The sequence below is a fragment of the Rutidosis leptorrhynchoides genome, chromosome 1 (assembly GCF_046630445.1).
Source record: "Rutidosis leptorrhynchoides isolate AG116_Rl617_1_P2 chromosome 1, CSIRO_AGI_Rlap_v1, whole genome shotgun sequence".
Taxonomy (NCBI): Eukaryota; Viridiplantae; Streptophyta; class Magnoliopsida; order Asterales; family Asteraceae; genus Rutidosis; species Rutidosis leptorrhynchoides.
The window spans coordinates 451,007,509-451,025,015 of record NC_092333.1 but is presented as its reverse complement, the minus strand read 5'-3'; the positions used below and the strand labels follow the sequence as shown (position 1 = coordinate 451,025,015).

At 33.4% G+C, this 17,507-nt stretch overlaps 2 protein-coding genes across 2 annotated transcripts; one reads left to right on the top strand and one right to left on the bottom strand.

Moving 5' to 3' along the window:
• The first annotated feature begins 8,278 nt into the window (after positions 1-8,278).
• On the top strand, positions 8,279-11,997 carry LOC139873254 (mitogen-activated protein kinase homolog MMK2). Its single transcript, XM_071861192.1, has 6 exons — positions 8,279-8,608; positions 9,474-9,603; positions 9,993-10,130; positions 10,279-10,611; positions 10,745-10,928; positions 11,567-11,997. The coding sequence occupies exons 1-6, from the start codon at positions 8,415-8,417 to the stop codon at positions 11,737-11,739; spliced, it is 1,152 nt and encodes a 383-aa protein (XP_071717293.1). The 5' UTR covers positions 8,279-8,414; the 3' UTR covers positions 11,740-11,997.
• Positions 11,998-13,034: 1,037 nt separating this feature from the next.
• LOC139873243 (probable polygalacturonase) lies at positions 13,035-17,433 on the bottom strand. Its single transcript, XM_071861180.1, has 6 exons — positions 17,336-17,433; positions 16,264-16,608; positions 15,327-15,447; positions 14,757-14,931; positions 13,971-14,041; positions 13,035-13,876 (listed from the first exon to the last, which is right to left on the bottom strand). Exons 1-6 carry the CDS (start codon positions 17,384-17,386, stop codon positions 13,173-13,175), a joined length of 1,467 nt encoding a protein of 488 aa, XP_071717281.1. The 5' UTR covers positions 17,387-17,433; the 3' UTR covers positions 13,035-13,172.
• Between the last annotated feature and the right edge of the window lie 74 nt (positions 17,434-17,507).

Here is a 17,507-nt window from a genome sequence, read left to right as displayed (position 1 = left end):
AAATATCTAGTTCTATGGACTTTACCCATGACTAGCTCTTGGAAAATTTTCTAAATAGCGGTGATTTTTATAGAATCGACATGTACTTCTTCACTATTAACTACATGTCCAAAGAATTGTACGATTCGTAGCCAAAGTTCACACTTGAAAAACTTGGCATACATTTGTTCGTTCTTTAAGAGCTCTAGAATAAATTGCAGAGGTTGCTCATACTCTTTCTTGCTTTTGGAATAGATTAAGATGTCATCAATGAAGACTATCACGAATTTATCAAGATAGGGTTTGCATGCATGGTTCATAAGATCCATGAATACATCAGGAGTATTGGTTAAACCAAAAGGCATGACAAGAAACTCATAACGTCTATAACGAGTTAGGGAAGTAGTCTTAGAAACATCGGTTTCCCGAGCTAAGATCAATCTTCAAATAGATACTTGACCCTTGCAGTTGGTCAAACAGGTCATCAATAAGCGGGAATGGATAACGATTTTTGATGGTTAGCTTGTTGAGTTCTTGGTAATCAATACACATCCTCAACATGTCATCTTCCTTTTTAACAAATAGAACGGGTGCTCCTTACGGAGGCAAGCTAAGACGAATGAAACCTTTCTCCAAAAACTCTTGGAGTTGATTGGATGATTTCTTCATTTCAAATGGAGCTAAGCGGTATGGTACCTATGCAATAGGTACAGCACCGGGCGTGGATATTTGATAAGTAAAGGATATATAATATCTAGGGTTGATATTTTTAGTTGATAATATAGTGATAAGGAGTATGTAATGGTACACAGTGGTCCTAAGGTTGATCAAATCTTATTCCCATCATGATCCATTAGGATTTCTGTATGACTTATCATAATATAATGACGTTGATCAAGTGTCATTATATTATTCTAAATCATACTTTTATCACTCCATAACATTATTACTATGTCATCTAGTCAACATGCATCTTCATCGAGGTGAATGATTCAATGGAAAATGAAAGAAAAGAAAATAACATCATTCATTAAAAGAAAATAACTAGAGTATTACAGAAACTTAACGAAATCTTTCAAACTATAGAAGTACTAAACGGTAACACAATGAATACTATGAAAATTTAATTGACTCATGTAGTTGTCAAAACTCTTCATTGTGCCTCTTCCCCTTCTTCCTCATTGTCCCGAGCTTCCTCGGCAGTCATCCCAAACGCTCGACCTTTAGCATTTCCTGTGTTATCCTTTTTCTTTGGACACTGGTTGCGATAATGCCCTTTTTCTCCACAGTCATAGCATGTAGGAACGACTGCGTTGGCTTTTTTTGCAGGTGTATTGGTCGAAGGAACTGCAACCCTACAAGTCTTGGCTATATGACCAATCTTCTTACACTTAGTGCACTCAGCCTTGCACCACCCAGAATGGTGTTTCTCACAACGATTACAATAAGGTTGGTTCCCTAAAAAACCTCCTCTTGAATTTTCAGCAACCTTCTTATTCGAACCATGGTTTGATTCCGGAGTAGGCTCAATCCTCCTTTTGCCTTCACTAGTCTTAGCCCCGGCTTGTTTATTAGCCGCGGCCTTTCTCCTTTTAGCCATCATCAAGTTTTGAGCCATAAGTATCACCGCATCTAAGGTTTCTTTACTAGCAGCAATAACATTTCCTTGAATCTCGTCAGGGAGACCTTCTATGTATTGCTCAATCTTCTTTTGTTCAGTGGGCACCATGTCCGGGCACAATGAAACCAACTCTATAAACCTGTTGGTATAAGCTTCAATATTGGTACCATTGACCTTCAATTCCCAAAACTCAACCTCTAACTTTTGAATTTGGTTCCTTGGACAAAACTTATCCGTCATCATTCTTTTCACAACAGCCCATGGAATAGCATTAGCAGCATCTAGCCCTACAGTTTGGGCATAAGCGTTCCACCAAGTCAAAGCAAGACCACTTAGTGTATGAGTGGCATACTTCACTCGGTCGACCTTCGCGCAGTTACAGATGCGAAAGATTGATTCGAGTTTTTCGAACCAACGAGTTAGCTCAACTGCTTCCTCATTCCCATTGAAGGATGGAGGCTTACAGTTCATAAACTCCTTGTAGGTGCATGAGGTAGGTGGGTTTCCTTGGTTGTTTCCTTGAATATTGTTGCCTTGGGCGGCAGCAAGCAGTTGTTGAAATTGTGCGGGAGTCAAAGTGACATTTGGAAGAGCGTTAGCACCACAAGTTGCCATTGATCTTCAATACACAAAAATAGTATTAGTTAAAGAGTTTTTGGTGCACTAGGTAGCAACACCAATGGATAAGAAGAGGTAGTATGGGTTAGTTAGTGATAATGATGGTGAAACAAGTGAGTAATTGGGTGTGCGGATAGATCCTTTAGTGTCGGATCCTTCGGTGTCCAAAATGATGACTGGGTGATGACTAGACATCCTAGAGAAAGAGTACTAACTAGATTCTAAGGCACGGTATGACGGCAAAGATATAAGGAGAGCATAGTAAGGCAAACATAGATATGAGGATTACACTTCAAACTAAGGCAGGAAAGGTTATAGTCTTATAGATTGCTAAGGCACCTAGCTAACACATAAGGCACACATATTATGCAATCCTGGTTCTCTATAACAACCTGGCTCTGATACCACTCTGTGATACCCCCAAATAGGGCCGGGGTAATATGACTTCACAATATCACAACACAAGTATGTATAAACGAGAACGACTCTATATGAGACGTTTTTAATATAAACCAATGTATCAAAACAGCGGAAAGCACTAAGTCATTACAATTGTATACTTTAATGTTCTAATGCAATAATATGAATGTATATATGCGGACTCCAAAAGCAGTAAAGTCCAAATAGCAAATAATCTTTAGCAATCTTCACCTGAGACAAAACATGCTTAAAGTGTCAACCAAAATGGTTGAGTGAACAACATAGGTTTAATAATTATAACAAGTTTTTAGACCACAGGATTTAAATAAGTGGTTTAATCAGTTCGGTAGTAGTGCTGGTGTATATGATATCGATACTAACCATTAGTTACCCTAAACACAATCACGTTCGTGTCGTTCATCGTTATTATGTATCCATTGACCAGCGGTCATCCGGATAGAGACGTCACCCTCAATAGCGCTATCACAATAACTAAGCTTACCAAATTCCAGTAATTAACGATATCATGGTAGGGATTAAGCATGAATCAAAGCATGTTAGCAAACAGTTTGAACTGATCAAAATAAAGTTTGAGTACTTGTGTCTAAGCGTAAAATAGTTTAAAAGCAAGCATGTGTCTCACCCCAAAGTTTAAAATAAGTAATAGAAACAGTTAAAAAGTGGGGCTATGAAGTTCACCTCAATAGCAGATAGATATTCCACGCAAGTTATATGATCGGAGTGTTGAACACGGAGATCTCAACCTAGAGACATTATGTTCGATTAGTTAATGTCTAATAGACATAAAGTTTGTTTATTAATATAGTAAACTATATTAACAGTGACCGTTCTCGAGAAAAGCTTAAATTTATATTAATGATAATATACTTAGTGTTATTAAGTGTTACCATATAGGTATGCGTATAGGTTATACTAATAATAGTATTATTAATCTTTAATTATTCGACCTTTATATATATACCTATCATTATATGTTACATCTATAAATATACTTCTATGTGATACATACATATACTGATATACATATATATTCTTTATTATTATTTTATATGTATTCATAACTATATGATATATATATATATATATATATATATATATATATATATATATATATATATATAGTAGATGTATGTGTTACTTATATATAATAGTGTAAGATGGTACATATACATATACTTATTACTTTTCATTATTATGTTTACTAACTTATGTATCTTACATAATGAACTTTCATACATACATACACACGTACATATACATACACATATACACATACATATACACGTATGCATATATTTACATATACACACACACATATACATACAGTGTATACATGCACATACGTACGTATGTATGCATGCATGCACGTACACCATGATCACTTCACTAATCCATAATCTTAACCTAACCAATACATAAAATCACAACTTTTTACTTATAATTAATCCTAACTTATAATCTTTTAATCACATAAAATAATAACTTTTTAACATATGAACTAATAACCTTATTAGCCATAACCTATTTGTAAACATAATCTTTATATATCCTTACTAACTAGTTAACAATCTTTCACATAAAATCATATCTTTTCTACATAGTTACTAGTTACATTCATTAACCCTAATCATAATGACCATATTCATACTTGTTATCATCTTTTAATCATACTTTTACCATAATTATTTTTACTAAACAACTTTTATTAAACCTATTTAACCTTATCATTCCACATAAAATCATAATCATAATCTTATACTAATTCATACCCTTTTTATCATTATCATTAACCATATTCCTACATAAAATCATAACTACTTATTAATAACTACTTATAATACTTGATCATAATCCTTTCCAATAATCATAATAATTAACCTTACAACAATTCATAAATCTTTATAAACTTTAAACCTTATTATTCATATCTTATAATTATATTTTTTTTTAACTTGGATCATAACCATTAACATTATACATTATAATTATCACTCATTCAATACTTAATCTGTATACATAACATGTTACTCTTTAATCATCTTATAAGTAATTGATTTAATCACACAATTAGACTAGGGTTATTAGGATACCTTAGGCTAACGATCAAGGAGTATGATGATGGTTAGTGAAGCAGAAAACAGGAAAACAAAGCAGCAGCAGCAACAAGAAAACACGACCCAGTTGGAGGTCTGTTTGCGTCTGAGCAAACACGACAGAAACAGCAGCAGCTCAGCAACAATGGTTCGCTAATGGGGCTGTTGGATCACGATTGAAACAGCACAGATGCAGTAGCAATGGATCACTTTTAGGGCCTGGTTTGAGCTCGCAAACAAGCAGATACAAGCTGCAGGATAGGACGGTTTATGGGGCTGAACAGGAGGGTGAAAAACAGCAGGAAAGTGGCGGATGGGTGGCTATTTTTTGGAGGGCTTCAGTAGACTGAAACAGCAGGCTAGAAAGCTGCTTTTGTCGACTGCAAGTGGGGTGTTTTTGAGCTGTTTAGTCGACGCAAAAGAAGAGGGAAACAAGAAAACCAGTCGATACTTGCAAGGGTTTATTTGTGGTGATTTCTTGAGAATTACTTGAGGGTATTTATAGTTGTTGTAGGTTTTCCTAATCCTACATAATTTGTATTAAGCTAGGACTAAGCAAACTTAGTCATCAAGTTTACTTAAACATTACAGCCGATTGATTGTATGATACATATGATTTATTTTTTTTATTTTTTTCGGCAATTAAGTCTTATATATTTATTTTATACCCATTTTTTTTTAAATAGATACATCTTATTTAAATTACATTTTATTTATTAATTTACTTATTAGTCCGTGCCTTTTTATTAAATTTTAATTTAGTTCTAATTAGTTTTTAAATTTATAATTTGTCACTTTTAATTTATTACTTATGGTTTATATTATTAATTTAGAATTAGGGTTAGGGTTTAATATTCAATATTAAATAGTATTAGGGTTTAGTATTTAATGTATAGAGTTAGGTTTAGGGTTTTTAAATATCATTAGGGTTTTAGTATTAATTACTTTATTTATTATATCCCGGATAACAACCCTAATGCTAATACACAGAGTATGACATTGAAATCCTAAGGACAACTTGGTAAATTCAGAAAGGAAAAATGAGGGTTGTTATAGTACATATTTGTTATAGGTTCGTGAATCGACCAGTGGCCAAGTCTTACTTCCCGACGAAGTAAAAATCTGTGAAAGTGAGTTATAGTCCCACTTTTAAAATCTAATATTTTGGGATGAGAATACATGCAGTTTTATAAATGTTTTACGAAATAGACACAAGTAATTGAAACTACATTATATGGGTGAATGATCGAAGCCGAATATGCCCCTTTTGCTTGGTAACCTAAGAATTAGTAAACCGATCTATTAATTGACGCGAATCCTAAAGATAGATCTATTGGGCCTAACGAACCCCATCCAAAGTACCGGATGCTTTAGTACTTCGAATTCGTTTTTATCATGTCCGAAGGATTTCCCGGAATGATAGGGGATATTCTTATATGCATCTTGTTAATGTCGGTTACCAGGTGTTCACCATATGAATGAATTTTATCTCTATGTATGGGATGTATATTGAAATATGAAATCTTGTGGTCTATTATTATGATTTGATAATATATAGGTTAAACCTATAACTCACCAACATTTTGTTGACATTTTAAGCATGTTTATTCTCAGGTGATTATTAAGAGCTTCCGCTGTTGCATACTAAAATAAGGACAAGATTTGGAGTCCATGCTTGTATGATATTATGTAAAAACTGCATTCAAGAAACTTATTTTTGATGTAATATGTTCTTATTGTAAACCATTATGTAATGGTCGTGTGTAAACGGTATATTTTAGATTATCATTATTTGATAATCTACGTAATATTTTTTTTAAACCTTTATCGATAAAATAAAGGTTATGGTTGTTTTAAAAATGAATGCAGTCTTTGAAAAACGTCTCATATAGAGGTCAAAACCTCGCGACGAAATCAATTAATATGGAACATTTATAATCAATAGAACGGGACATTTCATCACCCTCGACTTTCATTTTTCCTAATTTTTTTACACTTCATGACGAAACTTGTTGCGACACCGAAACTGGATCCAAAATGATAACATTGTGATTTTAATGAGATTTTTGTGAAGCCAAATTCTTCATAGATTTTATTGCTTTTTTAGATTAGATTTTTTATATAGAAAGATGCAAATCTATTTAAATCGTTCAAATAAAAACTAGATTAGACACGTTTTTAGATAAATTTATCTGATAATTTAATAAAATGCACATAGTACTACTTGTAATACATATAACACTACAACAAAGGGCCTTCAAACTCTTGTTTTTATAATCCTCATATTCGAACCCTCACAAGGTAGTCTAGTGATTTAGATCCTGACATTTTTACAAAATGTCTCAGGTTTGAATCTTGTGGTGGTCATAGAAATGTTAGAAATAGCCATAAAAATTATGATGGGCTACGTAGAGTAGATTATGAGGTGAGATCGCCCTCCCGAATAAACCGGACATGGAAATCTTAATTTTCTATTTATTTTATTCTTGTTTTTTATCCAACCACAGCATTTAATGTAAAATTACTATATTACCCTTCAAATTAATTTACTAACTCAACCCTTTACATTTGTAAAATGACTATTTTAGTTATCAAAGCCTGCGATTACATTATATTGATTTACAACTTACCTAGATAACAGGCTACATCTTCAACCCTTGCATTCTTTTACATTATATTTCGTCAACCCTAACATCACATAGTGTATTCAAACAATCGCGAACTTTCATCCCTACCTTTGACGTCGATAATACTTTATAATCATTGTCTCATCAATTTTTTGGGCTCAATGGACACGCAGACTAGTTTTTTAACTGAAAATTTAACTCTAAAGTCAAGTATTATATATCCTATTTTTAATAAATTTTGATTTCATTACAACTTGTAGGTATATCATTTCTTTGATAGTATGTTTATTTGAAAACATGTTTTATTCATCTACAATAAGCGTTAAACTAAAAATATATAAAATCACTTGTTGCATTTTTTCTAAAAAAACCTAATAAAATCAAAACGAAACTAAAGATTAACAAGTACAATTAACACAAAAGAAATCAAATCAAACGAGTCCTAGCCAAATTGGATAATTATCTTATTACTCCCTCCCTCCCGGATTAATTGTCCATTATTCTTTTTTTGGGACGTTCCATATTAATTGTCCACTTTCAAATATGGAAAGTAAATTTAATAAAGTTTACAATATTGTTCCTAATGAATTAATTAAATTACAAAGATGAGATAGATTTCTAAATAATTAGTTGAGGGTAAATCAGTAAAATAAGAAAATAGTACAAAAAAAAATACAGTGTGATAATGACATTTCTTAAACTGTGTATTTTTTTGTCTAGAGAGCATCTTATTTCGCTAAAAAAAAAAAAATACGAAAACCGTAGGAGACTAGGAGATGGGGCGATCCAGGTGTATGGTTGGATGGAGTTGAACTGGTCAAAATCAAGAGCACAAAAAGGTTGAAAATAAAGTCAATTTTCTTCACGGACTTCCATACAGACTTTTAATATTTTACAGTTAAAAAGTTGTTTAATCCTTTTGAAATGTCAATATCCAATTTTGTTTCCCCAATTTTCCATCTCGTCTTCTGGTGTAGTTTGTGTATACATACAAAATATAGATATTAATAATTCATACAGATCAATTAACAAATCATGTCTCTAATGGAATCCAGTTCAACTAACACTACTACACAAGAGCAACAACAGCAACAAAGTCATATTAAAGGAGTGATTACACACGGTGGTCGTTACGTTCAATACAATGTGTACGGAAACCTATTCGAAGTTTCCAGAAAATATGTTCCTCCGATTCGTCCTGTTGGTAGAGGCGCGTACGGCATCGTATGGTATGAAATTAGTTGATTAAACTCGTGTTTATTTTCTTTTTATTTCATACTCATCTGATCTGGATTCAATTTGTTTAATTACGTTTATTTATAATGTTTAATTTGTTTGAATCGTTGTATTTATATAGATTTGTTTGATAATACAGGAAATTTGCTAGTATATCATTATGTATATGTGTACCGTGTTTGTGAATGAGCTTTAGAGTGTTGATATAGCATTTATAGATCATTGTATATGTATATATACACCAGCGGTGATTGAAGTTATGATGATCTTGATTTGTTAAGTTATTATTCAGATAAAGTTAAGCAAAGTTTATAAAGAGCTTAGTAAGTTGAATTGATGATTATGTTATAGTAACTCTTCAGTGGCGATATTCACTTTCTAAAAGCACATCTAGACATTTCTTTAGTAACTGAATAACTAACTACTTGTCGGTTTCTTACAGAAAAGGAACTTGTATAAAAAATAAATCCAACACATTGATATATGTTAAGGGTTGAATTAGTATATCTATGCTTTCAGTTGTATCGTAAAAGTAGTGTTCGTTTTTATGAGGGTTAGCGTTTGTTTTCGTCTTGCTTGTAAGCTTTTGGAAACTTAGTTCAGCATTTGATTAAGAAATATGGCGTTTTCACTTGGTTTGAGTTCATTTAAATATCCATAATTTTTTGAGTTTGTGAATGTGGAGCTTGAAGTAGTCCTCTGTCAGTGCCCTATATGGGGTGCCATACTCTATCAATGGAGGTTAATGAAAAGCATGAATTAGCTTGTAATATATCACTCAAGAGTGTGTAATGCTATTGATAGTTTATATGTTTCTCAAGAAAATGAAGAAAATTGACTAAAATTCTTTTACTGCAGTGCTGCAATGAATGCAGAGACACGTGAAGAGGTTGCCATTAAGAAAATCGGTAATGCATTTGACAACCGAATAGATGCCAAGCGTACTTTAAGAGAGATCAAGCTTCTTCGCCACATGGATCATGAAAATGTGAGCTTCATTATTGTTATTTGATATTGGTTGCATAATGTATACTGTTGAAGCCATTCTAGCATCCTCGGTCTATAATTACACCTACTCAGTATACTTTTAAACATAAAATAACTGCCTTAAGTAACTCGTGTCTTATTAAATTTATAGTTGGTTATTTATTAACATGTTAAATCAACTTCATGAATCAAATTAACATACACTGAAAATCTCACATGATCAACTTAATATTAGAAGATTTTCAGAACATTATGATTGTTCTTAGTCTCTTAGATGTTTGTTAGTGCCCTTTATGTTGATTATATCTATTTTTAATCATTTAAATTTGTTTCGTCTCTTTATCTGTTATTCATAATTAGAAACATATGCTTGCTGTTCAACCACTGCAGGTTATTGCAATCAAAGACATAATACGGCCTCCACAAAAGGAAAATTTCAATGATGTATACATTGTTTATGAGTTAATGGACACTGATCTTCATCAGATAATACGCTCTAATCAACCACTTGCTGATGATCATTGTCGGGTATGTCCCGACCCGACTTTCTTGATGTCAAGTAGCATGTTCACATCGAGCACTTTGTGTTAAACTGTTACCAAACTTGTCAATAATTCCAAATAACTATATCCAAATTGTGTACCTTGTGAGTTATGCTTTGATGTTTTGTATGCAGTATTTTCTATACCAAATACTTAGAGGACTCAAGTATGTGCATTCAGCACACGTCTTGCATCGTGATCTAAAACCAAGCAACTTGCTTCTTAATGCTAACTGTGACTTAAAAGTTGGAGATTTCGGACTTGCAAGGACAACATCTGAAACAGACTTCATGACTGAGTATGTCGTTACTCGATGGTACCGGGCCCCAGAATTGCTCTTGAATTGTTCAGAGTACACAGCAGCAATTGATATCTGGTCAGTTGGATGTATTCTTGGTGAAATCATGACCAGACAACCCTTGTTTCCTGGAAAGGATTATGTTCATCAACTTAGACTTATCACAGAGGTAATTAAGTTCTCCACACCTTAATTATAATCTGTCATTTGTTATATATCTAAACAATTTTTTTCCCGAGTATATCTAAAGGAGTTTGACTTTGACTGGATGTGTATGTATTTGTTTTGTTGTGTTGATATAGCTGATAGGTTCACCAGATGATGCGAGTCTTGGATTTCTGAGAAGTGATAATGCACGAAGATACGTTAGACAGCTTCCTCAGTATCCAAAGCAACAATTTTCTGCTCGTTTCCCAAATAAGTCTCCTGGAGCTCTCGATTTGCTGGAAAAAATGCTCGTCTTTGACCCAAATAGGCGTATTACAGGTATAATGCTTGCTTCTGTACGATTTTGAAAGAAAAAAAAAGTAGTTTAAGCGTTCAGTTTTATGACGTCAAATAAAAAACTTCAAATTAGTCAAAGCTATAAGTATATACTTATTCATGTGAAAGAAAGTCAAATGATATACACACACATTAAATACTATCCATCCAATTGAAACCATTACATTTGATTGGACAAATACTTTAAGGACAATTTTGTACTGATATTGAAAAAAAAAATATTAGTATTATCCAATACTATGCTAAAACAAGATACCCATGTGATACCATACAACTATTATCAAATTTTGCATTGCAAAAATAATAGTATAAAATGTCATGTCTGTAATGTTGAATAATAGATTCCAACTCTATGCTTATTATCTGCATTTTCAAAGTGATTATGTGATTTAAACAACCAGAATCAGATTATGGTAATCAGTTGAATAAAGTTAGGAATATTGATATAGTTTTTGTTTTAATCTCAATATCTGTTTATCCACAGCTTTTTCTTATTTGCTTGTTTGAATCTAATTATTTTGACCATAAACAATCAACAAATCATAAATATAAACCAGTGTAGATGCATTATACAGATTATATAAACTTAGAAAATGTTGTTTTCATGTGATATATTGCAGTTGATGAGGCTCTTTGTCACCCTTACTTAGCACCCCTTCACGATATCAATGAGGAGCCTGTTTGTCCGAGGCCATTCAGTTTTGACTTCGAGCAGCCATCGTGCACTGAGGAGAATATCAAAGAGCTCATTTGGAGGGAGTCTGTAAAATTCAACCCTGACCCTACTCACTGAGTAACAAATATATATATATATATATATATATATATATATATATATATATATATATATATATATATATATATATATATATATATATATGCAGAGCAGCCAGAGGTTTTATATATGTATACTAGTTAGACAACTATATATGACATCATCCTAGGATTACTGTACTACATACCATAATGTTCTTTCCAGTTTTAGTAACTACAAACAAATCCAAATTGCTGAATTTGTTATTTTGGAGTCTATTCACCGATGGTTAGTTCTTTCTGGTGTTAGAAAGTCCAAACTGTTATATTATGTTCTGTATGATACTTTGATCATTTTGCTTCTGATTGAGAATTTGAGATGCCTAAATCTTGCTTCACAAATAAACTCACTTTTGATTGTTGAATCTTTTACTATTACCACTCTCATGACATGATTATATTACGAAAATTAGAGGTTTCGGCTCTAGAATTACAGACTTAGCTTACTGGCTTATGTGTTAGAAATTATGTTGGTTTGGGTATAATGATAATCATGAATACTTTGATAAGACCTTGAATCGTATACGAAGCACTTTCAGATTGTAGTAGTTCGACCTCATTGCTGACTAGGGTTATACGAAAGCAAGTCTTCCTGATTCCTTTCAAAAATCACTTGCATTACAAGGTTCAACCTAGAAATGATCTTTGTATCCATTCATGTTTAAGAAATGGTCTCATGTTCAAACCTCACTAACAACGTAAGTTTCAGGTGACTAAGGTAATGGTTGAAAATGGTCACAGAATAGCCCGTTAGGCCACATACATCATACTCTCCCTCCCTAGTAGCTTGAACATGCCGATTAGTGGCCAATTTCTATGACTCTCTCATATGCGACGTTCCTATATCGACCGTTATTTTTGTAATTAAAGTGAACAGTCACATATACTGAACTTCCGATAGTGACCAAAGAATTTTTTTTTACTTAAAACAACAATCAAGAACCGCACTCCTTGATCAACATTCACAATCTTTATCATTCATCAATCAATTTATCAATCTTTGATCAATGTAGTTTTACAAGTGTGCACCTAGGACCTCCTAAATCGTGTTTTAACTTGGAGTTCTTTTGAGCTTATGAGCTTAAGTAAATCTCAATCTCAATTACACTAAAACACCAACATTGCCATGTAGAATGATTCAAAGGGAAAATAACTTTATCATTGTTTTAGTTCGATTCCTGAAAATTGAGTCATATCAAAGTGATAAGTGCAAGTTCTAAAAGGGCGTAAAGCGGACAAATTGCAAACAAGTCAACAGTTGATATCATGGTAACCCTTTCATATCTCAATATATGATATAGTCATATAGAAGCATAGAAATTGTCATGTAGAACACGATGTACAATTTTTAAGACACAAAATACAAGTGTCCGATAGAACGACTACAAATGCAATAGAATCAAGTCCCTAGAATCATGCCATGACATAGGAACACTTCTTGAGCTCAACATTGTCTATGTCTAATTTCTCTTGAGGAAAAGTACACATTCCAATCTTGTCTTCCCCTTGGTCAGGCAACAAGTCACAAGGTTTAGGAACCACACCACTGGTCACCCCTTCAACATCAGTGCATGTCCATGGGACCTTTTTAGCCTTGACCCGCATCCCAATAGTTGCGTTCGATATACATATCCCCATAAAACTATCACCCGAGATACCCTCTAGTCGAGCTGCCATTGTCACATTTTCCGCCACCACATCTCTATAATTTATGTTCTGGATAATAGGAACAGCTTTTGGGTCCCAATGAGTATCAGCGTGGGACCCATAGTTTCCAGTTATCCAGAACACCCATTTCATGGTATGCAATGTCATACCTTTTACATAAATATCTTTCACAAATCCACCACGGCCCACCCCTGTCTTGATCCGAACTGCTGACTCAGTATTGATGGCGGTTATATCCTCGGCCCTCACGTCCTGAATGCCACCCGACATTTCACTTCCTAGTGCAATTGCTGCACTATAAGGGGAGATACACGTGAGGCGCCTAATGATCAAATGTTCGGTTGGCATACCGAATGATATCCCGTACTCATCCCAACCACTCTTAACCGCCACACAATCGTCCCCAGAGACAATATATGTGTCCTCTATTCTTGTGTTTGAGCAAGAATCTGTTTCACATTAAATTCATAGAGTTACTAGCAACTCGATTTAATTATGATAATCGAAACTAAAGTACTAAACTAATAGATGATGATTACTAACCTGGGTTAATGCCATCAGTGTTTGGAGATTGAATTGGGGCCAAAATTGTAATTCCTTGTAGAAGAATGTTGCTGTAATACATCAACATGTAAAAACGTAAGACTATACTGGAATGACAATTAATCTGTATTATCGGAGGCTGAATGTCATTTTGAAAACTTACTATTAAAGCCCCTGTAGTATCTTAACTTTATAAAAAAAAAAAAAAAAAAAACCCCGACTTTAAGTAAAAAGAGGCTTGCCTAACATCATACTCTTCTAAAAGAGCTACACTGAAATCATTCCAAATCTAAAGGATACTAACTAAAATGGTTGTTTCTGTTTGTTTTAAACATGTATCGATGGTCGTAAAAGTCCCCTAACTAGTCGGGATTTTGAAGTAGTCCGATTATTTTTCGTCTAGTCTCCGACGTAGCTGATTTATTCGGTCAAAGTTGCCAGAAATCCAATTTAATCGGTAAATTCATAGTTATTTGGTCAAAGTTGGTCAACGTCATATTAGAGTCTCCAACTTGGCTGATTAGTCTCTACAATGTCCTGCTTGACTAAACTCCGACTAGTGACCTTTACAACCTTACATGTTCCTAAACTATTCTATCCATTCGCAAAAGTTAGAGACCAAACAGAACATTGTTGAGTTTGGGTTTAATCAAATGCTTATTATAAATAATAAATAGTAACTAGTCATCTATATTCTAGTCTTGTGTTGCTTGTAATGAAAGAAAAGGTGAATTAAAGAATATACATTACATGATGGATAAATAATGCTCATAAAACGATAATTACCTACTATAAACAGGATGAACATTCCATGATGGAGAATTTAGGAAGGTAACATTTGAAATCTGAATAGTATCTGAATACATGATCTCGAATAGGTATGGTCTCGTGTATTTTAACTTTTTCCCATGGAACTTTTGCCACCAAAGTAGACCTTGGCCGTCGATTGTACCATTGTCACCTAATATGAACGAATGGTCACGATCAAAAATATTTATTTAAAAAGACCACTCACAGTCATGATACAAATTCCTTTTAGAATAACAACTCACTGTCACTGTCACAGTCAAAAAAATAAAAATAAATAAATAAATAAATAAAATAAAAAAGATAATTGAACGGCGGCTAGGAATCGCTGACGAACCACCTCAAGTGAGGCTTAACGCATAGACATCCGAAAACCTCCGAGGCTCATGAAATGGGCAGGTAAACACAAGGGAAAATATTTTTTCAGTCGAACTTCTGACCCTTCTTATAGGAAGTCAGGTTACCACCAATACACCAACAACTTCTCGTTGTCACAATCAACATTTGACATTCTAAAGAAGTTATATCAAGAAGATATGTTTTTTTTACCAGTGATGACGACGTCAGTGAGATTTGTCCCGAATATGAGACTAATGTACCTTCCTCCGGCTGCATCTCTACCATGACCGTAAGATGGTAGGGGATCGATCACCGGCCATGCATTTATATCCTGTAATTCATGCACTCGTAAATTATGGTGGTTAACGTTGATTACGGATCAAAGACTTATCACGTGAAGATAAACTAATGTTTGTTATTTTTTAGGCTCCGTTTGGCTCACGGAATTTAATGAAATTTCGGCGGAATTGAATTGATTTAAACAGTGTCTAAATTCAATTAGAATACCGTCGAAATCCCATTTGATTCCGTAAGCCAAACAAGTGACTTGGTGCATTAGTGTCTTGAGAATTTTATTGAATTTAAAAATGGTTTGGTAATTTCCATCTTATCCTTAGAAAATTTAAGAGAAGTTTATTGAATATATTAAAAAATTAAAGATTGAAAGTAATAATACATTATTTTGGAGTAAATTTTACTAGTGATTATGTCTTAACTGTTTTATTATATAAAATTTTCAAACTTTGTCTATATTCTTTAAATGATGACAAATCAATATCACATGTTCAAAACAGACCAAAAAAGTATCCATGTACCATTTTTTAGACAATTCTGCCTTTTTGGGTGTGGTACTTTTTAATTACTCCATATGGAAGATATATGTATCAAAATATTACTATAGTAAAAATAAAATTTTTATATATTTTAAGTAGAAGTTTTCTAATGACAACCCTAAGGGTTATCATTAAGAAGTAATTGATGCATAAAATAGTGTTATAATTTGATTGTTGGAGGTGATTATTTTCATGGAGTGGGTGGTTAATTATAATGTAGAAATAAATTAAGCATGTCTTAATTTCTTAAAGACAACCCTTAGGGTTGTCATTAGAAATTTTCTTTTAAGTATGACCAAAAAAAAATTAAATACCTGAGAAGCAAGGAGGGTGGCATCCTTGTGAAGAAACAGAGTAAAATGACTTGTGAGATTGAAGCTGCCGGTCAACCATTGACCAGCCGGAACAAACAGCTGAGCCCCGCCGTCTGAGGCGTATTGGCTCAATTTATTCACTGCACTCTGAAAGGCCCCTGTATTTAAAGTTTTTCCATCTCCAACCCCTCCAAAATCCGTAATTGATGCACTATGACTCCTGCAGTTTATTGCTGTGTACTCTAATGACCCCTCGTTTAATACAACTCTTCCTTTTCTACCATCAACTCCTACCATACTTGCCACCACCATCACCAGCATTAACAACCGTATTGCTTCTCGCATCTATATAATATAAATAAATTGTAAATCCCGAATGGATGTGTTGCCGGGTACCGTCGATCGGGTTCGGGTTTCCGTCCGAACGTGTGTTTCGTGCAAATGATGAGGGTCGTTGAAATAAATGATCTACCGATGCCAAAAAATTCGCCGTTCAAAAAAAAAAAAATTTGTAAATCACGGTTACAAGAGAATGTTTTTTTAAATATTATCTGTTGGCTGCGTTCAAGTGATATTTTAAGCCAAAATGCATACCGAGTTCAGGGATTTTAAGATAAGATATCAACTAGAAAAGTAAATGAATGAGGTTTTTCCTCACGTATAGCTTTTTCTCGAATGCATATTCAGTGACCGTTCATACCCTTTTCCAGGTTATCACAATATGCTGTTAGTGAGGTTTGAAGATAAGACCTCTTGTGAGAATATCAGGAAATCAACCATTAGGTCAGATGTTTATCAAGTCAATAATGTACGTGTAAAAAAGATGTTATATTACCCATAATACGGATAACGGATTTAATGCCAAAACAGTATAATAGAATATGATGAAACTGTAGTTTACGTGTTCGGGAATTTTATAGGTAGATTGAAATGATATTTTTGATTTTTTTTTTAACGTCGATTTTTTTAGCATCAGTAGATAATATTTGATATGGAACTGAGTTTTGGTATAAACAAAATTAGTAAAAATTGAATATTAAGAATTAAGATAGAATTAATTAAGTGCACTTACTTGAAGATGTAGATGGCACCTTGTAAATTTTGAGTTGTAGCAACACTTCATTGTTGTTAATTTGTGGAATATGTGTGTGGTGGGATGTTGGAAAATTATGAAGTCTTTTGTGGGTATTTATAGGTCCAAATCATCAAATATTGTTAGCACGGCCCAACTTATATGACATAAA

What these genes read in the sequence shown, in the direction of transcription:
- LOC139873254 (XM_071861192.1), top strand. Translation starts at nt 8,415, where the DNA reads ATGTCTCTAATGGAATCCAGTTCAACTAACACTACTACACAAGAGCAA. An exon ending in TTGCTGATGATCATTGTCGG is followed by an intron (nt 10,131 to 10,278) that starts GTATGTCCCGAC and finishes TTTTGTATGCAG; the next exon opens with TATTTTCTATACCAAATACT. An exon ending in AACTTAGACTTATCACAGAG is followed by an intron (nt 10,612 to 10,744) that starts GTAATTAAGTTC and finishes GTGTTGATATAG; the next exon opens with CTGATAGGTTCACCAGATGA.
- LOC139873243 (XM_071861180.1), bottom strand. Translation starts at nt 17,386, where the DNA reads ATGAAGTGTTGCTACAACTCAAAATTTACAAGGTGCCATCTACATCTT. An exon ending in CACTGACGTCGTCATCACTG is followed by an intron (nt 14,932 to 15,326) that starts GTAAAAAAAACA and finishes CGTTCATATTAG; the next exon opens with GTGACAATGGTACAATCGAC. An exon ending in GTTCATCCTGTTTATAGTAG is followed by an intron (nt 14,042 to 14,756) that starts GTAATTATCGTT and finishes GATGTATTACAG; the next exon opens with CAACATTCTTCTACAAGGAA.